Here is a 22,269-nt window from a genome sequence, read left to right on the forward strand (position 1 = left end):
ATGCTGGTCACAAATATTTTTATTTTCTCCATTTATACTTTGTCCTTTGACTTTGCCTGTGGCTTCCATGATCATGCAGGAGCCTCTGATTTTTACATAGTCTAATTTACTACTATTTCCCATAATTAAACTTATTTAACTTGAGGGCACAATTAATATTTTTATGTCATTGAATACAGTAGACATATACCCTTTCTTACATTAAAAAAATTATCCTGAATTTGGAAAGTTCCCATAATTCAACAAATATCTATTAAAGATCTATCATGTGTAGGAGCATAGCTTATCCATAATTCAAAGCTAAGTGGTCAAGGTCAACATACATAACATATAAGCAGTGCTAGGCAGTTATTATGAAGTGAGCAAGCACATAGTCTATGAGAAGCTATCCAATGGCATATCATAATTAACCTGAAGAATCAGTCTCATTAGAAGACATCATTTAATCATTCAGGATATTAGTCAAGGAATTATTTTACCTCTGTAACAATGGAGAAATCTGTTGGAAGGGTAAGAAGGAAATCAACAATCACATCTAAATGCATACAGATTTCTGTACTTACATATAAAACCTAAGTGAAATGTGCACTATTTTGTGATCAGAAAAAATGAAGTTCATAGCTCAATTTTAAAGGGTTTAGGAAAATATGATGGCTATTATTTCCAGTAGCTTCAGAATCTAGAAGCTCTTATATGCTGTTAGTTGAAGCTGTAAAATGTATTTTAACATGTACTTTTGAGCACAAAATGATCCAATAAAAATAAATTGTTTAGTTTCCGCCTTCTAAATGCAAGAAAAAATAAGTTGGTTATATTAGGTTATATATTACAGACACAAAATTACCATTGTGATATAGCACATCTCTCTTCCTCTCTTTTTCACACACCACAGAAGTCAGAACAACAGATGTAGTTACGGATTTGAACTCATGAAAACAAATAGACCTAGTTCATCTAATAAACTATGTTTACTTGGCTTCCTGGCAGGCAAGAAGTCAGTTAAATCAGGTACAGAATTGTAATATGGTCTTTATGTACAGATATGCCACGCTACTACATGAGTAGTATGTTTCTTTTGTCTCTTCCCATAGGCAAAGACTGTAGAAGATGAGAGTCAAGGTGTCTGCAAGTGGTCTTAAGTAGGAGCCACGAGCTCTACTTCCTATTAATTTTTACACAGTTTTAATCATCTGGATTCAAGCTTTCTATTCCAGTCCCTAGTTTCCCCAGTCTGGGTACACTTCCATAGAACCAAGACAGGCCCCAAAATTCCCATTCATCTGATATGAATGTTTCTAAGGAAACAATGCTGTGGAGCCTAAGGTTGCTCCCAGGCTGGCATGTGCTAGTCCAGGCTTGATGTTAACCATTTAGCCCAGGCTTGATGCTAACCATTTCCTCATGTTTTTACATGATAAAATGTTCATAGTATATATAAATACTCTTACCTTATGTTTCAGTGCACATATTATTTACATTTGATATGAACTTGTGTTAATTTCTAAATTCCTTACCCTATAAATTAATTGATTAGTAAGTTTGGCTGTGAATATTTCTCTCACTCATTCCACATTTCTTGGGTCCAATTAAAGAACACAATATTCACTACTGAGTTTGTATGAAAGTTTCTAAACTATTCCAAAGTATGTGGCAAGTTTTAATATTAGCATACTTGCTTATACTTTAACATAATAGAGTTAGTATATGGATACAATCTGCTATTAAAAAGTTCTATATTATTATTTTACATGATCAGAACATTATTATGTAACATGTATGTCATAACAGTTTTATTCATATTACAATGTAATATTACATTTATGAAAATAGTATTAATAAGATAGAGTTGCCATTACATGTTTTCATTCTTTATTTCTAAAGTTTTTAATCATTGATATTCTTAAGAAATGAGGTTACTCTTGCTAATTCTGGCTCTTTATTTGTACTTGAGCTTATGACAATAATTGCTAATGTTCAATGGCTTTATTGTCATTTATTATCATTTTGAGTATTGCTTTAAGCTATTTTCATGTATTATTCTGGTGCTTAGTGTTAGGAAACTGAGTCATGAGGGTATTAGAATAAAGAGAGAGCAGAAATCGGCCTCAACAGAACAGATCAACTTTAAAGGAAAGTTGAAGAGGCACCATGATGACCTTAGGAGAGTGAGGCGGGAGGCATGGTGAATGGGGTAAGGGTGACATACCATTGTCCTCAGCCTAAGGATGAGACTTTGAAAGCTAGAGAAAACTGAGAAGCTTTACATTAGGCAAGAGCTACTAGTAAGATGTATTTTATGATATCTTTTATTTTTATTAATATGTACTAATTGTATTTTTGGTGGTTCACTGTGATATTTCCATATATATATATATATATATATATATATATATATGTATGTATAGTACTTGGACAAAATGCACTCCCACTATTGTATTATCTTACTGCCTCTATCACCTCCCTTTTTGAACTTTAACTCATTATATTATACTTAAAGAGCATCATAAAAATTTATATAGTTTATGCTATATATAAAACTTATTTATGGACATAAATCATTATAAACAATAAAAATGTTATATGAATTAAAATTATATACAATTAAAATATGTAATTTGATGTTTATAAGAATTATAAAATTGTGTACATGTAATTATTTATCTTGTATTTTGATCCTGTTTATTGCCAGTATCTTCTACTGTTCCCTTTGTACCTCCCACTGATGACCTCTTCCAGACAGAACCCATTTTATGTTCATGTCTAATTATTATGGCAATTGAAATGATTATTTTTATTATCATTTTGTCTCTATATTCTATATATGTGTGAAAGCATGGGATATGTAAATTCATGTGCTGAGTATATCTTATTTAATGTGATTATCTCTAGCACCACTCATTTTCGTGAAAATGACATAATTTCCTTCTTCTTTATGGCTCAAAGGTACTCTAGAGTGTGTACCTTCCACATCTTCTTTATTCATTCATCACACAACCAGGATTGAAATCCAAGCAGCCTAATTCTAGGCCCCATCCTTTTTAACATAGTCCCATACAGATTCCAAGGTTTGTCACAATTTCTCATCTGGAAGATCAACATCCATGTAGAAAGTTAGGATACTAATAGTACTGATAGAAGGGTGGCACTGTGTTGATTTAAAATAGAAAATAAATCTGAAAGTTTCATGATGCTGTCATTTGGTAATATCTTATTCTAATCCAAATTTATTTTTACTTTCTATTCCAGTCACCTACTTCTGTTTTACTTGGTTACATTAGGACTCACAAATAATAGCCCACCAATATGCTTACTTTACTAATTTTTTTTTATACATGGACCATTTTCTTTAGTAATTTCCTTCCACATAAAAAAGATAGAAATAAGTATAGTAGGAGACAGAATTGCCATACAAGCAACAATTACAGTTTAGCTTAGTTTTAATTTTATGAGGCTCTTTAACTATAAATCATTCATTGGATATTTAGAAGTTCTATGTCACATATCTGACACTAATGCTGACTAACTCGGCTGATTCATTCTTTATAACTGCAGAGACATTGTGCTTGGCATATAATATACAACACACTATTATAGTTAGTAAATTAGTCGATTCATGAAGAATGTCTTCTTTTTCTCTATTGGAGTTGGATATGTATTTGTGGAGGTGTGTTTTGAATTTCCAAAAACACATTGGTAAACAAAGGAGGAGGCTACAATGCTTGATAAGAAATGTACTCATTATCTTGCCCATGTAATTATAACCCCTCTGTACAGTATTTTCACAATAAAAAAAACACATTGGTGGTTTTAAAGTGTAGAATTTTGAGAATATTGCTGAATAGTTTCTAATATTTTTATTAACTCTTTAAAAAAATTTTTTTAATTTTATTTTATTTGTGAACATACTGTACAGAGGGGTTACAATTACATGGGCAGATAATGCGTACATTTCTTACCAAGCATTGCAGCCTCCTCCTTTGTTTACCCTTCACATCCCTTCCCCCCCAGTCCCAATCCTTCTCCTCCCTCCCCCCCGCCCCCCCCCCCCCCGCACTGACGTTGTAAAGCTCGTTTTAGACATGACAACTTGTACTTCTCATTGTTGCAACAGGTCCACCTGTATCCTTAAACGACTTGTTTTTCCCCATCTCCTCCACAAGTTATACTGACATCAAATATAGTGAAAGCAGGGGTTATACTGTGGGGGAGGGACATACAAAGCAACAAAGAAATAATCTTATAAATGCGTTAGAAACACATGCATGAAAGAAAAAAAACATTAAAATACATATCTAAGGGTTCATTTTCCTAACATCACATTATCTGAACTTTTCTGCTTGACTCATACATATACTAGATATTGCAAATAAGGGAAACCATGGGACCTATGGTTCTTTGGGCCTGGCTTACTTCACTTAATATAATTTTTTCCAAGTCTTTCCATTTCCTAACAAATGGGGCAATGTCATTCTTTCTGATGGAGGCATAGAATTCCATTGTGTATATATACCACATTTTCTTGATCCATTCATCTACTGAGGGGCATCTGGGTTGGTTCCATATCTTAGCTATGGTAAATAATGCTGCAATAAACATAGTTGTGCTGGTAGCTTTAGTGTGGTCTTGTTTGTAAACATTAGGGTAAATGCCCAAAAGTGGGATTGCTGGGTCATAGGGGAGCTCTATGTGAAGTCTTTTGAGGAACCTCCATACTGCTTTCCAAAGTGGTTGAACAAGTTTACATTCCCACCAACAATGAAGTAAGGTTCCCTTCCATCCACATCCCCTCCAGCATCTGTTGTTGTTAGAGTTCTTGATTTTTGCCATTCTAACTGGAGTGAGGTGGTGTCTCAATGTTGTTTTGATTTGCATTTCTTTTATGGCTAGGGATGTTGAGCATTTCTTCATGTGTCTATTGGCCATCCTTCTTTCTTCTTCAGAGAAGTTTCTCTTTAAGTCTTTCGCCCACTTATTTCTTGGGCAGTTGTTTCTTTGAGGATTTGTTGTTGGGGAATTTAATTTTTGGTCATGGGGCTTGAACTCTGGGCTTGGGCACTGTCCCTCAGCTCTCCAGCTCAAGGTGAGCGCTCTACCACTTGAGCAACAGCGCCACTTCCGGTTTTCTAGTGCTTTATTGGAGATAAGAGTCTCACAGACTTTCCTGCCTGGGCTGGCTTTGAACCCTGATCCTCAGATCTCAGCCTCCTGAGTAGTTAGGATTACAGGCATGAGCCACTGGCGCCTGGCTTTTTATTAACTCTTGACATGTAATAAACCTAAGTACTCATCTACATGCTGATAAAATATACAAATCAATCAGTATGTTTGTATAAAAATATATAACTTCCAAAAATACTTTTGTATCTTTGTTGTTTGCTTTATGACAATCATTCACCTTTTAATTATTTTCCTTTCAGGTTTCTAGAGCTTTACCTGAGAAACAAACAGAAGTTGAGGCTTACCTGAAAGAGTTTGGGCATCTTGAAGATCAACTAGATTATCTGCTCCTGTGGCTGTCTCCTATAAGGAATCGGTTAGAAATTTATAACCAGCCAGGTCAAACAGGACCTTTTGATATTAAGGTAAAGGCTTCTGGGGCTGGGAATGTAACTCAGTAGTAGAATACTTGTTTAGTTTGCAAGGGACTGTTGGGTTTGAGTCCCAGCACTGCAAAAAGAAATTAAGATAACGAATGTGTGTTTTATTTACTGTTTCTTAATAGAATAACAATATGATTGAATTAATTTTTTCATTCACTGCCATTGTCATTGTTAAAGAAAAAGCAATATTACTTGTTAATGCAGTTTGGAGGACTTTATTTAGGAAAGCACAAGTACAAGACCCACTGCAGTGGGTGAAGGCAGCGAGTTAAGCTCAAATTTGAGTTCAGCGTGGGAAACTGGAATTCATAGTGTCAGAGCAAGGTAGGGTAGTCAATGGATAGAAAATGACTAAAAGGAATCACCTGGAGTGAGGGAAGATTCTGATTAAATAAAGCTATCACGATTCTTTTTGAAGAAAGGCTAGCCTAATCAAACATCACCTGCAGGGCAGTAGAGGATGAGGAACCCAAGCAGATATGGAAGAGGATCAGATACTGAGGTAATTGCTATAAAGAATAAGTATCCTTATTTTAGCAAGGATATATTGAACAATTTACTTCTTTGCTAAGACTCAGTTTTATAAGAAAGCACATAGGTAGGCCTAGGAAGTTGAGAAGATTGTCTAAATTGGTCAACTATAGAATCTTTATCATCATAATTATTTTCATAATGACAATAATGAATTACTATTATTAGTTAACTAGCATTTTCTATTTCTTCCCATCTTTACTAGATCATCTTCATTAAACTCATATCAGTAGAATATTTGTATCATATTTGCTTTTATGAAACACTTCCATTTCTAACTGAACTTTGATTTTTAATCAAAAATTGATTACTATCTAAAATTTGTATCTTAGAAAGGTTTAAGAAAAGTATGTTCAAATCAAGCTAAGGACTAAGGCTAAGAAAGAGATGAACAGGTTTGCTGCAGGTAACATGAGTTTTGTTTGCAAAGGACACTTTTCCCTGATGTCTATTTCTATCATTCTGGTATCTTATTCCCAAGAACAGATGGCACTGTCAAAGTCAAAGGTGAACATTATTGCACTTGTACAAAACTCAGCCTGTTCAGTGTCACGGTCTTGGATTCACTCTGACACTCAGTTTTCTGGGTAACAAACTGAGTAATCATTAAGAAAATATATACCATAGGCAACAACACTGCCTGCACATTAGTGGTACAGTAGAGATCCTGACATGAAGGTCTAGTTTATGATCGTCCAGTCACCCTGTACCTGAAGCCCATAAAATCACAAACTACAAGACTGGATGAATGCAAAGCACTTAATCAATCCAAGAATACACTCATTCTTGGATATCTCCTGTTTTCCCACTTAGGTAGTATGTAATACATATCCTCAGAGATAAATGACTAGCACCTATTCAGTTCTGCTAAGTCTCATCAATACTCAATAGACATTACTCAATAAATAATTCCATTGTCATTAACAAGTAATCCTAACAAGGAAGTACAATTATTTGGTCCAACCTACAATAACCTCAGCCAGATTCTCACTTACCTTGAATCCACTGTAATCCTAAAGCAAAATATTTCAAAGAGAATATGACATGAATTCTTTCCTTCCAACCGGAAATAACTTGTTGGAAACCACAGTTTCAAAAGCCTATTTATCAACTTTTACATATAATCTTTGGTTATAATGTATTTTTAGTACAATAATGAAATATATTCAATATTACCTAGTTTTGTTATTGGAGTATATTTTTTTAATTTTTACTATATTTTTATTAAAAAATATTGTACAGAGGGGTTATACCTACATGAGTAAGGTAATGGATACATTTCGTAGCAAGCATTGTTACCTCCTCCTTTGTTTTCCCCTACCATCCCTTCCCTCCCTACCTCTCCAACTCCTCCCCCCCCTCCCACCCCAACATTGTAAAGTTCATTTTCAACATAGTGCCCTGTACATCTTGTCATCACAATGGGTCAATCTGCATCACCATTTAAGCGTTCCACAATATCCCTTCCCCTCTCCAAATTACAAAAATGTATATACAAGATGCAGAACACTGGCATCAAATCCAGTGAAAACAGGGGTTATACCATGGGAGAAGAACATACAAAAGAAACAAAAGAATCACATAGTGGATTATAAGTACATTAAAAACACTAGCAAGAAAGAAATAAAAAAACACTTGTGCCCCTGTCTTGGGTACATTTTGTGTAACATTATCTCATGTGGACATATGTACATAGCTTTTGACCTTCTCTGCTTGTCCTAGACATGTACTAGTCATTGCAAACAAGGGAAACCATGGGACCTATGTTTCTTTGGGCCTGGCTTACTTTACTTAATATAATCTTTTCCAAGTCTTTCCATTTCCTAACAAATGGGGCAATGTCATTCTTTCTGATGGAGGCATAGAATTCCATTGTGAATATATACTACATTTTCTTGATAGTAGACTATATTTAGGCAAAAGGACAACAAAATCTCCTGATACAAACATACTGATTTGTCAAGCATGTTGGTGCACAACTGTAATCCCAGCACTTGGGAGGCTGAGGCAGGATGTTTGAGAGTTCAAAACCAACCTAGAATCCATAGAGACACTATCTCAAATACAAACAGATCTTGTTGATTCAATCAAAATAACTTTGTCTTAATCTGTGTCCACACTCCCCCCCCCCCCACCCAGAATGGTTATTAAATACTGAAAACTCATATTAGGCTTTTCTTTGTCCATAGCCCAACAGCCCATAGGATTTTAACAGATAAATCCCCACAATCTGGAATAAAAACTACTCTGAGCTCTGCTAATGAGTTTCCTTTATCAAAGCTCCAAGTCACTGCTATCTCTGCTGTGAATTGCGTCAGAGTGTCAGGATATTTTCTTCCCTTTCAAGAGAAAGGTGGCTGTTTCTGTAGAAGAGTCCTTGGTTTCATTTCTTTGTGCATATTCTGAGCTCTCTATCTATGGAGTACAAATTTCTAAAATGTTCCTCTAGCTTTTATCTTCTGGTTGTGGCTATACCTCAGTCAAAAACAAAACAAAAGGAAAAGGAAACACCACATGCATGCACCTATATAATAACTTAAGAGATTCTTCTAATCAGTCTCAACTCTCTAACTTGCAATCTGGAAATGGTATCCCCTGTGACTAACTAGGACTAATTTTTTATCTCTCTTTGTATATTTTCTATCTTTACTCCCCATCTAATAAGTGATCTACGAAGTTTATACTGAGTTCTTCTGCTTTAAAGTACGGATTTCAGTCTTTATAGTCTGTTGTACCCCTGTGCTTAAAGAAATTAAACTTTTCTCTTTTCAAATAATGAAGAATGAGAATTGTTTTTTTCTCTGCTGAACTTTACCAAAAGACAAAGCTTTCAAACAGCTTTGAGGAGATGCCCACTTTTTGTGCCTATCCTCGAGCTTGAACTCAGGCCTAGGTACTGTCCCTAAGCTTTTTTTGCTAAGGGATAGCACTCTGCCATTTGAGCCACAGCTCTACTTCCTGATTTATTTTGGTGGTTAATTGGAGATAAGAGTCTCATGAACTTTCCTGACTGGGTTGGCTTTGAACCTTGATCCTCAGATCTCAGCCTCCTGAGTAGGTAGGATTACAAGCATGAGTCATCAGTTTCCTGTTTGGACATAGTCATTTTCAACAGAGAAATCAACTGCCTTTCAAAGATTTTAAAAACACTTAGGAATGAGTTTATGCAAAGAAAATCAGTGTACATGTAGCTAGACTCCTGTCTCCATTTCCTATTTAAAAAAAAAAAAACTTTGTCTGGCTATAATGGTCATAGCTACCTCTGAAGTGAAGGGCCTAGGGCCCTGCCATTCAGATCATTTGTTTTCTCTAGTCAAATTCTGAGCACCTGTTAGGAAAAAAACGTGTGTGTGTGTGTGTGTGTGTGTGTGTGTGTGTGTGTGTGTGTGTGTGTGTGTGTGTGTGTGTGGTGTGTGTGTGTGTGTGTGTAATACCTTCTGTAAGCCCCAGTTTTGTCTACTTGGCACTTCATGCTTATTGATGAAATGCAGCTAGCTGTGTAATGAAACCCAAATAAAAAAGCCTTAAGGGCTCTGTTCTAATACATTGTTTATGCTGGAGTGAAAATTGACTGCACATCGCTTGGTTGTGCAATTTACTCCCAAAATATTCCTATTCAGGAAATCCTGCAAATAGCAATATTCATCTTGAAAATCACCTCACAGAACCCTTAGCAAGCTGAGAAACATAATCAATGAGATCGTGATGTAGAGGGTGAAAATTAGGCATAATCACAGCCCTTTCCCATCAGTCAGCCCACAAGAAGGCATGCCTTTGAATTTTGATTTTCAAATGTACTCTCAATTTAGACATAAAATATGTTGATTTCAGATTTCACAAATGATAATTGAATGCTAAGATGCTGAGACCAGTGTAGAATTTGTATAAAGAGTCTTACATTTTTAATCTTTAATGAAAGCTTTCAATAATGAGCTAGAGATAGTTTATCTAACTTAAAACTACCTAACCACTGCTTTCCAAGCTTAATTGAATTATGAGTTGGAGGGAATGTATAATTTTACCTGAAGGTTTACTAACTGAAATATTTTCATATTGATGATAGGGAGAATTTAACCCCACCTCAAGAACGACTTCACTTCTCTGGTGTGTAAAGAAACATTTTGGCTCATCCTTACTATGTTGAATCCATAAATGACAAAATGTTAAAGACTATTAAAATAAATGGATACCAAAAACACATGCTCACTTTGCAGAGCCTGTTTTCAAAGAAAAATTTCATTGGAAAATTTAACAAGTAAGAAGCACTTTATGTAAAACTTTTGCAATAGGAAAGACTGAACTCAATTTTGCTTAAATGAATGAGTGGAGAGCTTATAAATCCTGGATGAATTAGTAGGAAAGTGCTAAAGGTTGTAGTGGCGAGGCTGGTCAAGGTAATGAAGCCATCTGTGTTGCTGATTGCTCTTTTGTTGTTGTTATTGTTGTTGTTTTAAAGCTAGATTCATACCCTCCCACAGACACTAGAAGATAGGACCACTAACTTTCTTTTTGTATATGTGTGGTATTAGAGATTGTACCCAGGGCCTCCAGCTAGCTAGGTCAGCACTCAATCTCTTGACAACCTCCCCCGACAATTCTGTTTCTTTTACTTGTTTTTCAGATAGTTTCCAGGTAACTTGGGAGGTACTGGTCTTGAACTGCAATCCTCCGATCTCATAGAGCAGCAAGAATATCACACATACATTATCATGCCTGTCCTAACAAAGTTCTTTGATGATTATATTTCAAAGGATTGGTGTCAGGGTCCTGAGAAAAAGACACTCCGGGGTTATAAACAAGAAGTTTGGAGACCTATCTTCAAAGAGACAGAGAAAGCCTGTATAATGAAAGAGTTATTTCAATCAATGCTCTAAGAAAATGGAGGTCAGACCTGTCTTGAGAAACGTATCTCAAGTTTATTCACACAAGAGTTAAGAAGAGTTAGGAATTGAGGTCATCTTTATCAGTTCCCAGTTAATAAGGTAGTAAAGCTGGTTCATGTTGCTTAATTTAGTAGCATTGTAATCATCCCTGAGACCCGGAAGTAGATGAAAGTTGCTGGATGGTGAAAGCAGTCAAGATTCTGAGTCCAGTGGACAGCTAGTCAAGAAGATTCCTAGAATGGTTGGAAGTGTCTGTAGGTGGCTCAGTGAAGATAGCATGAACAATCTGATAGACTTCTTAGTTTTCAGTTTTCAGTTTATGTTTTCAGTGGCAAAGGCATTGGAAAGGCTTTTTCAGTAAGATCATCCGTAGCCATGGTTGTTTCCTAGAGAAAAGCATGGAAAACGTGGGCATTTGATGAAGTATCTGAGTTGCCTAAGTAGCAGTAGCTACAGGAACAAAAGTAATCCATATATAATTTGCTACAGGAATGAGTTCTTTGCGGTTTACATCAAGTCAACCAACCTTAGTGTTGCAGCTGTACAATCTAAGAATCTAAGTTAACTAGGCTTTGGTTCTCAATGACAAGTCAAGAGAGCGGGAAAAAAGTTGGAAATATTTGTTTGGTGAGTTGCAGTCAGATACTAAGGAAATTAGAAGATTTCTTTTTAATGTTAAAGACCAACAAAATACTTAGGACAGCAGAATGCAGTCCACTTTGCTCTTAGTAGCAAAGTCATTCAGATTTTCGAGGAAATACAGAATTCATTCAAGGAAAATGAATAGGACTAGTCTCTGATAATCCACCAGAGTGTGCTATAGATTTTTCATTCAGACAAATTTATCTCTATCATCTCTCCTTTCAATCAATGATAAAGTAAGAATGCTCTTGATTATTAAATAAGGCTGTTCTCTTTATTTATATAGATGAAGCAAGAATGGTAATTGACCACATAGGCCTTTTTATGTTTGTTCTGCTAGACAATTTCATAATGAATTCACCTATATATAACAATACTCTATTGTATCCAGTATGCAGGACAGATATTATACTGTTCTTACCACAAAAAGTAGTAATAGTACTATCAATGGTAGTAGTAGTGGTAGTAATAGTAGTAGTAGTAGTAGCAGCAGCAGCAGGAGGAGGAGGAGGAGAAAGAGGAGGAGGAGGAACAGCTAAGGTTGGAAGATCCTTTGGGAGGTAATGAATAGGTTTACTTCATAGATTATAATAAGGATATATTCTTATCTACAAGCTCATCAAATGGTATACATTACATATATACAAATTTTTTGTCAATCATATCTCATTAAAGTAGTTTTAATGCAGAATGTCAAAGTTTTTTGGTTTTGTTTTTGGCTTTTTTTTTTGCCAGTCCTGGGGTTTGAACTCAGCATCTGGGCATTGTCCCTAAGCTTCTTTTGCTCAGGGTTAGCACTCTACCACTTGAGCCAGAGCACCACTTCTGGCTTTTTCTGTTTTTGCGGTACTGTGGAATCAAACTCAGGGCTTCATGCAAGCTAGGCAAGCACTCTACCACTAAGCCACATTCCCAGCCCTCAAAGATTTTTAAATTCTCTCAATAAAGTAAAACACTTGCCATGAGACTTTACCCATTATACCTATAAATTAGAGAAAAGTATTTCACTCTCTTTGTCTCCTAAATATTCTAAGGTCCCTGATCTGTCAAAGAGAAATTTTATTTCTTTAATTAAAACTAAAATTTCTGTAAGCAAAGTATCAGGCCAGCTTTACAAGAAGACTTAGTATGCACTGGCTGCATAAAGTCAATTGTAGTTGCTTAAAGTTATGTACTCACATCTGATTCCACGCATATAACTCCAAAGAGAATCCACACAAAGCTTTGATTATTTAACACATTTTAAATTATACTGTTACAAAGAAGACAGATATTTATTGAACCAATGCAAATGATTATGTTGGCATGAAAATAATAATCTCAAGTTTAGAGGAATACAAAATTTAAGTGGCCCATTCTATTTAGAGAAATACTATCTACAAATTTGACCATCTTCACCTATTTTCAGTGGTTAAGAAATAATGCCTGAGACTAATTTATAAAGAACATCCATTTATTTGCCTCATGTTTCTAGAAGAGGTTGTCACTGACATTTAACAAGGACCTTCTTGTAGATGGAAGGCATCACATGGTGAAGCGTACTTTTATAAAAAGCCCACTTTCAAGAAAAGTGACCTACTCCTATGAAAATGACATTAATTCATTCAAGATGGAAGAATTCTACAGACCTAATCAAATGTTAAAGCTCCCATCTCTCAACATTATTGCCTTGGGGATTAAGTTTCCTAAACATGAGTTTCAGGGTACATTTAAACCAAAATGTTGGCCATGTGTTCATGGAAATCAACATAGCAGATAAATTTAATTCTTTTAAATTATTTTTATATAAGGTGGAGGAAAAAAAACTTTGGAGATTTTAAGTCAGTATAGAAAGATTTCACTTAGAATTTGATGTGAAAGAAGCAAAATACCATAGGTTATAAAAAAAATAAGTAGTTTGAACAGTTGGCTAAAGGATCATGGGTCACTGTGCAATAATTCATGGCTAATTATTTTAACCAAGTGACAAAGATTTCGAGGATAATTCCAGGAAGCAACATGACTGTAAAAGATAAAATAAAACAACTAAGTTATTTTTAAAAATGGAAAAGACCATTTTCTTAAAGAATTAAGGACATGGGAAAATCAAAAGTGAAACATCAGAAACTATTCTGGTAAGGCACAGCATCTTTAAAAAAAAAACTTCACAAACTCGAATTAAAAGCAAACCAATAGAAGAGATGGATATATTAATTTAGCTATAGCAATCATTTTCCCATATATAACAAAATATATTACATCTTTTTTTTTTCTGTCATTCATGGGGCTTGAACTCTGGGTCTGGGCACTGTCGCTGAACTCTTCAGCTCAAGGCCAGCTCTCTACCACTTGAACCACAGGTCCACTTCTGGTTTTCTGGTGGTTAATTGGAAATAAGAATCTCACGGACTTTTTGCCCACCCTGGCTTTGAATCGGGATCCTCAGATCTCACTCCTGAGTAGCTAGGATTGCAGGTATGAGCCACCAGCACCCAGCTATTATATCCTTTTTTGTGTGTGTTCCTGTCCTGGGGCTTGAATTCAGGGCCTGGGTGCTGTCCTTGGGCATTTTTACTCAAGGCTAGTGCTTACCACTTGAGCCACAGCTCCAATTCCAGCTTTGGGGAGTGTTTTTTTTGGAGATAAGAACCTCAACATGAACTTTTGAAGTTTCCTGCCAAGGCTGGATTCAAACTGTGATCCTTAGATCTCAGCTTTCTGAGTAGCTAGGATTACAGGTGAGCTACCCTTTCCCAGCATGTTGCATACATATATACACTGAAGTAGGGAGACCGGGTCTGGCCAGTGCCATGTTGGCCACATGGTGGATGGTAGGTTCTGACATCTTGTCTTCATGGTGGGGAAAGGTGAAGCCCCTACTTCCCAGGTGATGGGCTGCCCATATCCCTGGAAGCAGATGGGGATATGGCTTATAGGTTACTAAACCTGTCAGTCCAATGCCTAGAACTCAAGTTTTCTGTGACCTTGCCCCCTGAACTGACCCTATTTAGGCCCTGACCAGCTCGTGTGCCATTATCCAATGCCATGTGTCTCTATGTTGGTGTCCTGTCTCCTGTCTCCTGGCTCTTTTCTGGTCACCATGGCGTCCCAATTCAGCTTTCCATCAGAGCTAAATTGGTTTGTTGGTATTGATTTTGTTCCTTCTTTCCTCTCTGGCCTTCATGGCTCAGTTTCCTAACAGTGTTAAGTGTGAATATTTGACCTCTCAAAATGTGACTTCTTTGCTTTCTAACCTTACAACATCATTATCCACTTAAAACATGTGACCAAGCTTATTTTTAATAAATGGAGGTTTTGTGTTTTCTTTTTTTTGTATTTTCTTTTTCTTCTCTAAATCATATTTTTGTTCTACTTCCCACAAAGAATTGTAGCCTAGTGTAATATATATTTATGTTACAAAGTTCTTTATTAACTACTCTATCATATTTTTGTGTGGCAAATGCATTTATGTGGATTTAATTCAATTTTTAAAGATAACTTCCTATCACACACAGGCTTTACATAATTTTAGTTGAAAATATTTTAAACTGAGTTGTATTTGCAGTTACTATTAATAAATATACCTAGCAATAACCAAATTACCTAAGTATATGTTCAGCATTTAACAAAGGGTTATTACTCAGTGAATGTTTATTGGTAATGCATTTCTTAAGATGGACTGTGAGTGTTTGATGATTCCTTGATTAGAAAAGTGTTTTAGCCACAAATATTTTGAGTTGTGCTTTTAAATAAAAGCGTGACTGATGTCTTAGATACAATGATCACTGGAATAAGTCAGAGGTGTCCTTTCATTGAGGACTATATTCACCCAAAACAGGAAAGAAAATTGTAATTATGTATCATCTTAGAAGTTGGTTGTTAAGAGATTCAAATACTTGGGTCTCTTCGTAAACATCCTCAGTCATAATCAATTGAGGTGAAGCCCAAGAAAACATGTTTTGTTGTTGCTGTTGTTTGCAGCTTAAACTCTGGGCCTGGGCATTTGTCTCTGAGTTTGTTTTGCTCAAGGCTAGAGCACTATCAGCTGAGCCATAGTGCCACTTCTGGATTTTTCCCAGTAATCATTTCTGCCCTGGCAAGAATGCACATTTTAAGGAGCCCTCCAGAACAGCTTTTCATTTGCTAAAATTTGAAAATCTTTTGTCTCAGGGAGAGCATTCCAGGGAATATGGCACCTGAGCAGAATGCTTGAAAGACTAACAGGAAATGACTGAGTGAAATATGCATGTAGCAAAGTAAAAGGTTCCAGAGAGAAGATGCAACCAGAAAAAAAGAAGGTGTAGTGGCAAGAAGTGGAAGGAAAAAATAAAATTAGTGATGCTGATTGTCTCCAAGTAATGATTGCAAAGTTGGTCATACATTTGTCCCTTTATAACAGAAATGAAAAGTATAAGTGATTTCATTTATTGATTAAATACATAATGCTTTCTTCTGATACAAAATTCAAAAGCATTTGTGGACACCAATTTTGCCTTTTATCACTTTGTCTCACCAACTCAGCTTCTGGCTCAATAAACTACAATCTTGAATTTACTAGGTAGTCCAAAGATAAAATATGTGTAAATGTATGTGTGTGTGTGTGTGTGTCTTCCTTCTTTCTCCTGTCTAAGAGAAAGTAGCTATATGGTGAATATTTCCACTTAAAGATGTTTACTGACAAATATTTTCCATATTTATACTTGTGTTTTCTTTCTTATACTTGCATAATTTTCTATCCTAAAGTTGTACCTAATTCACTTAAACTCTAATTAATGAACATTTCATTTGCTTATTTTTGCTATTATTACAACATGACTGTGTAATTTTGTACATATATTATTTCACACTATAAGTCAAGTTTCTGGAAATAAAATAGTTGTCTGATAACAATTGTTATTTTAGTAAATGTGGCCAACTTGTTGTTCATGAAGGCCTTCAAATCTGTACTATGAAAGGTTTGGTTTTTCTTATCGTGCACCTTTGCCCACTTTTAATTTTTTTTAGTCTTCTAAGCAATGAAAAATGATATCCCACTGTCGTTATAATTTGCATTCTTCTTTGGTGCGTGGATGTTTCTCTAGTGTTTCAGAATCATTTTAATTTCTTTTTCTATGCACTGTTAGCTATATTCTATACCAATTTTCTCCATTGAGTTATTGGTCTCTCTCTTGCTGAGACAAATACAGTTTAAGGCTTCAAGAAAAAAATGGGTTTGTACAATAAAGCTTTTAATGAATGTTTCCTGTGACAAATAGATGGTGACTTTAAGGTCATAACCTGAAAATATCAAAACTAACCTTTGAACAACATAGAAATGTGTTTATTTCTTTTCTAGAAAACAATCCTAGACAAAAGTTCAATGTGAAGACAAATTACAGAATAATTGCAGGTTTTGATATTTTGGAACTAGCATGCAAACATTTGTGTTTTTCCTTATCTATTTAGCAGTATGTAATAACTAGACCAGAGTTCATTTTTATCTAAAGGTCCTGTGTCAACTGACTACCATCCTTTGAAATTTCATTAACTAAAGAAAGCTTGTAGCATCTACCAGCATTTCATTTTCTAGCCAACTCTGAAATAACTATTTGGAAGGTTAGAGTTTCATTCCCGTATCTTATTTTTTCCTTCATGAAAATCAAATCCTTCCTTTGCAAGGCTTCAGGAATACTCATATTGGTATGCCATTTGGCTTTCCAGTTTTATTAGTATCCTGAGATGCAATTTATCTAGATCAAGAGAGTTAATTCTGAACAGCTGGGGCTTTTTACTCTTTTTACCTACCTTGGCCACTAGTTCCTGTTCATTATTATTTATTCTGTCCTTTTCAGTCAGAATATTATTCTTCTTAATACCGAAGAAACACACAATAGGAATTAAAAGGTCCATGCTTCATTTTCCATCACTGATATTTTACCATTTTCTCTCAAAGCAGACTTAGAGATCATTCTCTCAACCCAGATGTACCCTAGGGACTCATTTGTCATTTGTCATCTACTTTGTATGCTCTCTCTCTCTCTCTTGAATATTTTTTATTATCCTTAAACAGTTGTACAAAGGAGTTACCATTCACCAAAGCAGTTTATAAATACAGTGCATCTAGGTCACTGTCACCACTTTCAGCATTCTCACCCACCCTCCCCCGCAACCCACCCTTTTTCTTGCTTATCCAATTTTAGATTATGTATTGATTTTTTTTGCCATTGAACAAAGCAGTTGATGTGTAATGCGCATCTGTTTTACCACTTCAACATCTTCACACCCCCCACTTCCAACCTTCCTTTGCCTTATGTTTCTCAATTCTGTAGTATACATAATGAATTCTTGTCTGCATTCTCCCCCCCCCATCCCCTTTCATTCTTCTACCTCTTTCCCCTTGGCCCTCCCCTTCCCTCTTTCAAGTACCCATTTCCTAGTACTTATTTTGCTGGGCTTTGGCTTATTCTTTTGAAATAATCGTGCTTTCTTAACATCATAGTTTTATTGCATACTAGAATTTTTTTTTTTTACTTAGCAATCTTCTACTGCTCCATAAAAGTAAGTGTAGATAATGACACTTTAGAGGAAGTTATGTGAGAGCATCAGAAGCAATGTTATCATTATTTTTAAATGTACACTACAGAAAACTGCTCTGCACATGGATACCATCCTTTTCTGAAGATGTGTAGAGGAGAAAGATGGGAACATTTCCAAGTTCAAACAACTTCTCTTTAAGTGGATGAATGCACCACCTGGTTTATCAGCCATATTGCCCAAGGAGTAGCTTTGATTGGCAGACAGAATACAGGGTAGAAACAATGGAAGTTAAATGAGGAAGGTTTTGAGCTTGCAAGTATCACCCTGGGTGGCACTAAGTATTGGAAGAAAATAGCAGGCTGGGATTTTATATACATTTTAAAATGCTGTGGACTTGCAGTTTGCAATTTTCAAAACAGTACAATTTTTAAATCATATTTTTCTAATCCAACCACCTTTTTCTTGATTGTCTCATAAGGCTGTATCCAGGAAGATGTTTATTCATAAAATTGTATCATAGAAAAGGTAGATATTATGTCCCAAGCATGGAAATGAATTGAAATTTGAGGTTAATATATATCCATTCTCCAGTCTCTTATATGCTATCTACAGCAGTGTTTCTCAAATTTTTATGTGTATGGGAAAAGCTAAGTAACTTCTAAAATGTAGTTAGTTCTCTACTGATACTGATATTGCTGGTCTGAGGAGCCACACTTTTATAAACAATGCTGTGAACTTTAAAGTGGCAAATAAACCAGGTGCAGGTGGCTCACGCCTGTAATCCTAGCTACTGAGGAGGCTGAGATCTGAGGATCACGGTTCAAAGCCAGCCCAAGCAAGGAAAGACCATGAGACTCTTATCTCCAATAAAGCACTAAAAACCAGAAGAGGTGCTGTGGCTTAAGCAGTAGAGCGCTCACCTTGAGCTGAAGACCTGAGGAATAGCGCCTAAACCCAGAGTTCAAGCCCCACGACTGACAAAAATAAATTAAAAAAATAAAAAAATAAAGTGGCAAATAGTCATGTCTGCATTAAATAGACAAAAGGATATGGTATGGGTGTTCCTTGGAGTCAAATATTCACACAAAGGTAGGCTCTCCATTTAATACTCAGAGATCTTCATAACTCTTCCCGCTACTGGGCTGTTATAGAAAATTTCATCACTCTGAAACATCTATTTAAACCAGTCCCTTTACAGAGTTGTAATCTCTTAAATAAATGAATGAGCAGTCTTTCAACTTCCCTTGTTCTCTTCATGCTCTCTCCAAGATAGCAGTTGGGTTGGTAGATGAGGGAGAGTTAAGTGATCACTTTTCAGGTCCTTATACTCCACTCTGATCCTTTGCTCTCCATATTGATGCCCTTTTTGTATCTGGTGAATGTCTGCTCTATGGATAGAGCTTGTATCTTTGTCACAAAATGCTGCACTGTGCTCAGTAAACTATATTGGTTACTAAAGGGATCCTTAAATCTGGAAGTTAACACTGAGAAACACTTAAAACTCTAAATACATAATTATGATACCTCTAAAAGCAAGCATGAGTGCCATTATGGGTAAGCATGTCTGCCAAGAAGTTATAGCAACATAAAGCCACTCATTATATTTTTATCTGCTGAGTGATGGAAGGGGTGGATTTGGTGTTTACAGGTAGAACACTATGTGTTCTGTAGAAAAAAAAAGCAGGAGCATTGTGATCATAATCTGTGTAACTTCTAAAAAGAAGAAATATACACTAACTAATAAGTCCTTTAACACTAAAAAGAGCACTTAAAAACTTATTTTAAGTAAACCTATTTTAGTATTCAATTACCATCTTAAAAACGTACTCCAAATTAAAAATTCTAATGGTATTTTGGAGTTAAAACGTTTACCAAAATGAAGGCAATGAAACGAATCAAGATACACTGAATTCAAAAACAACTTTGTTAAGTGGCACCTCTTTGTACAACTACTTAAAGATAATAAAATTTTAAAAATAAATTCGGTAGTTGCATAAAAAAGAAAGGTGAAAATTAATTTGAAGATAATGAAATTCTAAAACATTCTAAAAAAAGTTTTAATGAATGCTTACTATATTGACCTTAAGAATAAACATTGTAGCTGGGTGCCGGTAGCTCATGCCTGTAATCCTAGCTACTCAGGAGGCTGAGATCTGAGGATTGTGGTTCAAAGCCAGCCCAAGCAGGAAAGTCCATGAGACTCTTATCTCCCATAAACCACTAGAAAACTGGAAGCGGCACTGTGGCTTAAGCCGTAGAACGCTCGCCTTGAGCTGAAGAGCTGAGGGATAGTGCCCAAGACCAGAGTCCCCACAACCAACCAAAAAAAAAAAAAAGAATAAACATTTTATTGGTGTAAAAATCATGGGTTTGCAATGAAACATAACTAAACATATTGCATTGCATTTTCTACTTAGAAACATTTAATCACAAGCAGGGCATGGTGATACAAAACTTGGGCTACTCAGAAAGAAACTGTCTCAAAAACTCAAGGGAGCTAGGATCCAGAGTTTCATACCTATAATCCTAGCTACTCAAGACTGAGGATCATGGTTTGAAGCCAGCTTGGGTGGAAAACTTTGTAATGCTCTTATGTCCAATTGAACACTAAGAAGTTGGATGTTATCCGGTGGCTTAAGTGATGGAGTGATAGCAAGCTCAGGAACAAGAACAAGTTCCAGGCCCTGAGTTTAAGCACCAGCATACAACACACACACACACACACACACACACACACACACACACACACACACACACACACACACTTTCAAAGGCTTGGATATAGTTCAGTTATATAGTGCTTACCTATCATGTACAAGGCCCTAGGTTCAATTTCTAGAATTTCAGGAAAAAGAAAGAATGAAATACCATAGTCTATTTCTCTCTCTCTTTCTCTCTCTTATACATACACATTTTATTTTATTTTTTAACTGATATTGATCATCCACTACTGATCTTAAGAAAACACAAGAACTTAATAAACTAGCCGTAACTATTTAACTTGTTCTATTTTGAGAGAAGTTTTTCCTTGATAAAATGGTTCAAAATACATTTATAATAATAACTGATTAGATACTTGCTAGTAATTAAAATACGTTTGACATTATTGAATTCAAAATTCAGTGAAGCATTCAGAAAGTATCACAGAATACTCATAAGAATATGAGTATCCAACTAAAATTCCACTGGCTGTCCATGAAAATACAAAGTCATGTGTGCATATTACGTGCCAAGATTTTTCAAAGTTACTTTTCTGAATATCGTGCAGAAAAATGACATGTGGATAGATAGGCATCCCTATTTTTTATATTACTTGATAAAATAGGTGATAAGAAACACCAAATTAATAATTCATGGTAACCTTTATTATAACATACCTTCTAATATTAGCATAATAATAAGTATTTGTGATTTACATAATTGGAGAGAGAACACAAATACAAAATTATGCACATATAAATACACACTGCTCCATCTAAAATGAAACTGATATTATTTGAACATTCTGCTGGGTACACCATTTTAACAACTCAGATTTATTAGAGACAGCATTATTATTTTATTTTCTTTAATATCTTTAACAAGTTGGTTATAAATGGAGGCATTAACTTTCCTTGTGATTAGGTTAAATAGAAAAAAACTAAGAACAAAGAATGCAATTTTTGAATAAAGAAGAATGTTCTCAGTTTTAACAAGAACAAAGCAAGCAACCTGGTTATTAGATTAAACAAATGCTCGCCTAGTTTGTTCCATTTCTCACTAATGTAAATGCTGAAAGAACATGTAAGTCTCTTCATATACTCATGTGAGAATAGATACAAGTAGAATTGTTGAATTGTTAAATAGTCACATCTTTAATTTTATTACATATTGCTTTTGCACCAACAGTAGGAAATGACATGAATTTATTACTTTAATTTGCATATCCCTGTTTGAGCAAATTTTCATATATTTGGAGTAGTCTCAATTTTTCTTCTATAAGTTGACTGTATATTAGTTGAATTTTCTATTGGATTATTTACCTCTTTTCCTTATTGATTATTTAGTTCTTTATTTATTCTAGATTCTAGTAGAATTCTGGAGTAAATGCTTCTAAGATACAGGGTACAAGTTCTTTT

General features: G+C 35.3%; 1 protein-coding gene across 1 annotated transcript in view; it reads left to right on the top strand.

Annotated features, from left to right (window-relative positions):
* Dmd (dystrophin) overlaps positions 1 to 22,269 on the top strand; it is a 1,242,252-nt gene that overhangs the window by 517,374 nt on the left and 702,609 nt on the right. The window contains exon 20 of the mRNA XM_042692421.1: positions 5,418 to 5,582. Within this exon, the coding sequence (XP_042548355.1) occupies positions 5,418 to 5,582 (165 nt within the window). The remainder of the gene's footprint in view (positions 1 to 5,417; positions 5,583 to 22,269) is intronic.

This window comes from Dipodomys spectabilis, unplaced genomic scaffold (genome assembly GCF_019054845.1).
Source record: "Dipodomys spectabilis isolate Male_0828 unplaced genomic scaffold, ASM1905484v1 ptg000156l, whole genome shotgun sequence".
Lineage (NCBI taxonomy): Eukaryota > Metazoa > Chordata > Mammalia > Rodentia > Heteromyidae > Dipodomys > Dipodomys spectabilis.